Source organism: Elaeis guineensis, chromosome 12 (genome assembly GCF_000442705.2).
Source record: "Elaeis guineensis isolate ETL-2024a chromosome 12, EG11, whole genome shotgun sequence".
In the NCBI taxonomy this organism is placed as follows: Eukaryota; Viridiplantae; Streptophyta; class Magnoliopsida; order Arecales; family Arecaceae; genus Elaeis; species Elaeis guineensis.
Genome location: NC_026004.2, coordinates 13,820,227 through 13,827,721, shown reverse-complemented (window position 1 = coordinate 13,827,721; position 7,495 = coordinate 13,820,227). Strand labels below are relative to the sequence as shown.

The following is a 7,495-nucleotide window of genomic DNA, read 5'->3' as shown; positions in this document are numbered from 1 at the left end:
TCATACTGTATCAAATCATATATTAATACCATAATAAAATATTATCAATATAGGATCTGGTACCAAAATAGCAAACCATGATTAGAGATATTTTGATTCTGCATTGATCGTTCTCACCCTTGTGAAATCTAAATACAATAGCTGAACATATTCTATCTATTACAATTAAATCTCATCTGACCAAGGAAAGAAATCTCTATAATCCTCAGGAGGCATCTCCCTCTCATTTAAAGCATGAATCTCAGCAGCGTCCCCTCTTTTCGTTTTATGCACACTCAAGAGTTCCATTCCATAATTTAAATAGGTGAGGAAAGTGAGAGAATTGATAAACAGACCTAGTCAAAAACACAGCTTCTAAATAAGATAAATTATTCCAAATCATTCAAAGGAGCTTTACAATGAATTCAGAACATTATTGGCACCCCTAAAACAATAATTTGCCTAAAACGTAAATCCCAGATCATGTTGGTACAAAAAGAACTTGTCTTGAATTTTCAGCTCAAAGCTTCAGCTCTTGCAAAAGGCATGAAGAGTGTCATCAAGGGCCTTCCTGTCGTAATTGCCAGTGAAAACACAATTGCCTAGAGGTCCTTTAAGAAGGATGAGCCTTAGCAATCCATCAGCCACCTTTTTATCAACCTACAACCCTCGTGGATCCAAATTTTATGATTAAGAATTGCCAGAAGAATCATTTTGTCTCTCAAAAGAATTTCCATTAGAAATGGAGAAGAATATCTATCACTTACCGCCATAGCAGTTTTAAATTTCTCCACTGTCATCATCTCAGGTGGTGTTGTTGGAAGCTTAGCCTGCCGTAGGATGTTAAGGACCCGCTTTACTATTGTATCATCAATCCAGCCTAGGCGATGGGACATGTCAACTGCCATCACCTACAAATGAAAACCAAACAACTTAATTTAACACAACTGCTTTACTGCTTTACAATAATAAGAATCAAAGAGCAGTGTCTGTCTCACCATTCCAGCCGCAACAGCTTCCCCATGGAGCCACTGTCCATAGCCAAAGCCTGTCTCAATAGCCTAAAATGAGAAATATCAACATGAGAATGTCATGCATCTTAATAAATAACATTGGAAGTTGCACAACATGAAGGTTAAAGCATGAAAGTGAAAGAGGAACAAACTTTATTAAATAAAAGCATAATCATTTCTCAGTTACATGTGGTCAGTAAACCTTCAAACGAAAAGGACAATCAAAGTTGCAGAATATGAGCACTTAATTAAAAGAAAAAACTTCCCAGATATTTGGGTCAGTGGGAACATATAAGACTTCAACAACCCTTAGAAAGATACTGTACGTCTTTTTGATAAAAAGCCATGATTTAGAGTTTCAATCTGCACCATGAAGAGCAAGCTTTGAAGTTTGAATTGTAGATCTGGGGAGATGGACTAATTAGTACACAACCACTGGGTGAAATGGTTTCTTTCAAAGTTATATCCAACACGAGCAGTGCTAGTCTAACACAAATCTCAACACAATAAAGTTACACGGCTAATGTGTGATGCTACTGTTGCATCCTTTATAGCTGGCGCCATGGTTGCCAGACTGAGAAGCAAGAGGAAGTTATATATCGGCTGCACACCTTTAAAATATGATATTTGTGTTACCAAACCATCATCCATTAAATATCAATATGCCCTACCAATTGTGAAGGCAGGTCTTTTTTTCTGTTCCTATGGGTTTCAGACCAGCCCACTCCAAAACCACTCCTAGATACTTATGAATATAGGCCTGGCCCAACCGGAAATCCTATTATCCAACAGACTGTACCGGCCCTATCCATGAATTGAATGGAATTTTCAGCCCAATCATCCAAACATGCCCTAAGTATTTCACAATATCAACTAAGAAGTGTTTCTACATGGCGCAAAAGTCAAAAAGCACCTTTGAGAGAAGGTACAAAAACTAAATTCTGGCTTCTTCTATGAGAATGTCCCACGTCTTTCAAATATGGTAGGCCCATCTACAAAAGGTAGTTATACAAATGTGATTGGCAAACACCAAATACAACAAGTACTCCTTAGGTAAGAACCTAAATGAATCTAATTTTCGAAAATGACCCCTTTTTCTTTGGTACAGAAGCAACGCCAAACACACCCTAAATCAGTTTGATGGATGATTCATGTCCACCAGTGTGTATTGCATAAACTAAAAACCTGTTCTACTAATATCATATTTTCTGCAAAGCACAATATCACAATCCATTTTCAGCTCATATTATGACACTGTTTAGAGTTGTCATATTGACTTCTTCACTTTGACTGCAACAGACTGAAGATTCAGTTATATATTTTAATAATGAAAGAAAATTATAAAATTAGTGGAGCAGCTTTCATCTATGAACACACCTAATTGCCATATAATTTGTAAAGCTTATGCAGCTTTTGTTAGAGAAAAGCATATATTAATCAGTATAATTAGTAGTAAATACTTTAGAGGGAAACTTCAGAGCAAGGTTTAAAGCATTGGTATTGCAACCTTGGTTGTGCCTACATACCAGCATATAGGACACCTTCTGCTTCTGGCATGGAAAAGGATGAGGCTGCTGCACATATGTTGCGTAGTATCGGTACAAGAGGCATACCAGTACTAATTCCTTATCAATATGATCTGATATTGGCCGGTACAGGCAGGTACTCAAATCCTTGCTTTAGAGAGGCTGCTTTTAACAATGAATTAGCATAATGGTAAATGGTCAAGCAGCAACAACCATATACCAAGAGCCTGCTCCCACATCTTGACAAATAACAAGAAGATTAATAAATACACATTTTTGACCTTCTATGACACCAGTGGATCAGGACAAATAGATCCATATACCAGCATCAGATTTGGGTGGCGCCGAGTAATTGCTAAGACTTCAAAATGAGCTTGGTTATCTTCTTGATAACTGGCTAATATTTTATTTAAAAAAGTGATATTACGTTACAGGCTTGGAATCTAAAATAAAAAATATGAAAGAAGAAGCCATATTTCAAGTGTCCTCAACATTAGAGGTCAAACTATTTCCGCACCTCCTTCCAAGCCCTCAGATGTAGCATTTCTTGATTTACCCTCCATAATTACTTTATTACATGGCATGACTTTATTATGAAGAAAGTTACATCCTCGTTTTCCTCATTACAATTTTTTTTAAGCAACAAGTGAAAAAAAAGGTTTAATTATCAAGGTAAAGTAAAAATTGATTAAAACTTGAATGATATTGTCAGTCTGAAGGGGCTGCAGTTGGTTGAATATGATCAGAGTCACTTAGGGAACATGTTCAAGTCCAACATTAGGTGGAAACTTCTGGAGTTTGACACGTTGTGGCCAGGTTTCAAACAAAACAAGTTAAGCCTATAAATTGTTTTTTAAGCTAAAATAACAAAAAAATAAATAAAAGAAAGACAAGCTCAACCGACATTTTGTATTTGAACAGGCTTGAGCCCAAATATACCAAGTTTGAACTCTATACACTTTAACCCAATCAGCAGTCAGCCTAGACTCATAAATGTTAATTCTATGAAGCCCTATCAGATTTCATTTCACTAAGTTTAATTCAACCCATGAAAAATTAATTTGTGAAACAGGCTTCCCATTTTCCTCACTTAAAATTAAAAAAAACGAAAATGCAGGAGAAAATTAAAAGGAATTGGCTAGAAAGCACTGAGCCAAGGAAAAGTTTTTAATTTAAAAAAAAAAAAAGCAAACCACCCACTTAAATACTATCTTAACTTGTAATAGTATGTCCTCAAGGGCTGCACTCACCTCTGTCTTATAATACCTCCTCTGTTATGCTTTATAGGCATCAAGATTTACTACCCCTTTTCTCTCCACCTACCTTGGATGGACACATCTCCATATTTATTTCTTCTAAAGATACCATGGCTGAACTATTTCTCAGAGCAGCCCTATATGAGACAATGAACTCCAAAAATTCTACCCACGTCCCAATTGAACGAAAAACAGTACAACATTATATGAAATAATAGAATATGCAGTGTCACTCAGAAGCTCACCATAAGTTATCTAAATTACCACAAAGTCTCCCTAACAAGAAACAATTAGACAACACATGTAGGTATATGTCCACTTTGGTCACCCTACCCTAATCCCATAAGATACAATCTTATCTATATTTGTGTTCTCCTGAGCAGTCCAAATCATGAAAGTAAGTACCAAGGAATCTCCTGTCCATCACTTACCCCATTAAAGTCTTTGCACAAAATCCATATAATATATGCTTTTGTATCTTTTCTCCAATTTGACATAGACCAAGAAGGTTAGGGCTGCTTGAGGTTTATTTGCCGAGGAAAGAAAAGATCCATATTTAGGTATGATATATAATTCCAATTTCTGTTAATAGTGAAAGTAATTGACAGAAACACAGCAAAGGAAGGGGAAAAATGGAAAAGTAATTAACAGAATACTGCCAGTTTAACTAGCTTGACATGTTAAGTAACATATATTGAAGCATATGTTCATTGGACAGAATTAAGCATAATCTACTAGATTCTGGAAATGCAAATTTAGCACATGAAATGACATATGAACAGCCAGAAATAAAAAAATGAGCATAAGGTGAACAAGTAAACGAAACAAAAGATCCATAGAACATTGGTGGGCAACTAAACACTCACATGACCAAATGTATGACCCAAGTTCAAGGTTGCCCGCAATCCACTTTCCTTCTCATCCAAAGCAACGACTTCAGCTTTGTTTTCACATGATCGCTTGATAGCATATGCTAAGGCACTTGGGTCTCTGCAACAATCATGTATATATAAGAACTAACGAATAAATGAAGTTCATTATTATTGAAATAGATGCACAGAAAAGTCTACTTACGCAACATAACTTCTTTTCAGCCTTTCTAGTTCTGTTGATTGACAAATGCTGAAATTTAAACTGATGGAAAGGGCTAGTGGAAAGATTTTATAGTATCAAGATAGATAAAGCATGATTTGCTATAATCAATCCTGCTTGGCATACAACAATTTTTTAAAAAAAGAAAAGTAACTTTGACAAAGGTTTCACAGCAAACGTGACAAATATGCAAGATTTGACTGGTTGTAGAAGATGAAATTGAAAGTTTCAGAACTGAGAAAAATAGTTATATTGGTAACGAAAGATATGTCAGAATGTGAACAGCCTGTGATGTTTATCTTGTGAAAATGCTCCTAACTGGCAAAGGAGAAGATACTCAGTGGCTATCCTAGCTTGTTTGTCAATTTATTTCACATGCTTTTTTGAACCTAAAGGGGGTTATATACAGTATTAAAAAGCTTAAGGCACACTTCCACAAGGCAATTCCAATGACCACACATTCTATCAAACAACATTCATGATGGTTTGGCTTCCCTAAAAGATCTTTAAAGTTTAAGCTTTTGGAGTAAGAGCTTTTCATAATGTCTTACGACAGAACTGTCACTCCTGAATTTACATGGAAGTCAAATAAACCTCCACTAGGTCCAATGGATTTAACTGTTGTAGAAAAGAGTTTGCTGAAGTTTGATATCTTTTAAAGCAAAGTTTGAATTATGTTTGTGGATATTTTTTAGGTTGGCTCTGAAATTTTGTTTGATGGGTATTGATACACAAGCATGTCCTAGATAATCACATTCTCATAGGTCATAAATCATAACTTCTAACATTGACTGGTGGGAACAATGTTCAAAAAGGTGATGATGGTATGCGAGCACCGCAGAAACTGGAGACTAGTTGTAAAGGTATTGTTCTTCATGTCTCGTTCATCAACAAGGATCAAGCTAGTCTAGGGATCTATAGTAAAATGTAATTCAAGTGAAGCTAAATTGGGCAAAGTCACAAAACTATTGCATTTCAAGGACTTGAAGTAGTTTTTGTTGATATTTCAATTATGTCTCACAACACATTGAAATAATTAGGCATAGAAGGTGAACATGCATGACAGCAACGCATAAAAGTTGTATAGAAGTAGAATAATCACCAGATAATATCTTCATGATGGGATTATCTTTGCTTTTCTAGTTTGTGCTCTATCCCTTTGACTGTAACACTGTATGTGTAACTCCATTTCTGGATCCAGACTATTTACCAAATATAAATCAGAAAATGGTATGAAGGAAAATTTAATGTTGGAGATAAGTCAGCACCCATCGCAAAGCATCTTAACTTATTCTAGTTTGCAAGCATCACTACTCATTTGCAATAAACATAATATATTTATTTTATAATCATACCTTGCTAGCAGTGCCTGTACGTTCTTTTCTTGCCACTCAAAAAACTCTGCATCTCTGATGAGCCCATACTTCACAACTTCTGCTATACCCGAAGCCAGTTCCCGATCAGGCAATGTATTTAGAGTGTCCGTGTCTATAAGTACAGACTGTGGTTGGTAGAAGGCACCAATCAAGTTTTTCCCCAATGGATGGTTTATTCCAGTTTTCCCCCCAACTGATGAATCCACCTAGATTACAAAAGCATCAATTTTCTCTGATATTATCCACTTAAAAGTAAATAATTACTTCAGCATACAGACTAAATCCCAGAGTACCTGAGCCATTAGAGTAGTTGGAATCTGAATGAAATTAACCCCACGAAGAAAAGCAGCAGCAGCAAAACCACACATATCACCGATGACTCCACCACCCAGTGCCACAAAGGTACAACGCCGATCCATCCTGGACTCTATGGCCTTATCAAAGACTTTCATCAATGTTTCCTAGAGGAACCCCACGAAGAACTGGTTTACAATACTTATATCGCAACCCAAACGATCAAAAGACAAAAGGAGAGGTTTTTCCAATAGACCAACCATGTTCTTGTATGCTTCCCCGTCAGGTAAGATCACACTCTCAACGGAAATGTTGGAATTCCCATGAGTCAACGCTTTGATAACTTTGTCAAGGTACAGTGGCGCAATCGTGGTGTTAGTTACCACCAGAACCCGCTTTCCATGTACATGCCTAATTCAGGGGGCAAACTTCGGATATCATCTAAGAGAACAATAATCCGACAATCCAGGCGAGGAAAACAGACAAAAGATCGGATTAAGCGAGACGAGTACCTCTGGAGAAGATCGGGTTCGTCGAGCAGGCCGGAGCCGATGTAGATCGGGTAACTCCGGTTGCCAAGATCGACCTCCACGATCGTGGACACCTTGGAATCCGCCTTCCACGGCACCTCCTCCATCACCGGAGAGGTGCTCGCGGAGATCCTCAAGCGCTTCCGAGCGAACCGCAGGGAGATCGACGACGAAGCGAGGAAGGGGAGGTCCAACTCGCCGCGGCGGAGAAGGAGGACAGCACGGTGGCCGGAGACCGACCCGGGAAGGCGGGTGGCGGCGGGAAGCTTGGGGAACGAACGGAGAGTGATCGAAGAAGTGGATACCGCCATGGATCAGAAATTGGGTTAGGATTTGGGGGAGAGGACGGGAAAGGGGTTGCAGATGGCCTCCGTCGTCGTCGGCGCCCACCATCGCTTCTCTCTTGGCTGGGCCGGGGCTGGGTTGGTG

At 38.0% G+C, this 7,495-nt stretch overlaps 1 protein-coding gene across 1 annotated transcript; it reads right to left on the bottom strand.

The window, feature by feature from the left end:
• Nucleotides 1-338: 338 nt before the first annotated feature.
• LOC105055093 (3-dehydroquinate synthase, chloroplastic) lies at nt 339-7,495 on the bottom strand. The gene is made up of 8 exons (XM_010936806.4): nt 7,049-7,495; nt 6,797-6,947; nt 6,536-6,703; nt 6,222-6,448; nt 4,641-4,764; nt 978-1,040; nt 747-890; nt 339-639 (listed from the first exon to the last, which is right to left on the bottom strand). The coding sequence occupies exons 1-8, from the start codon at nt 7,375-7,377 to the stop codon at nt 508-510; spliced, it is 1,338 nt and encodes a 445-aa protein (XP_010935108.1). The 5' UTR covers nt 7,378-7,495; the 3' UTR covers nt 339-507.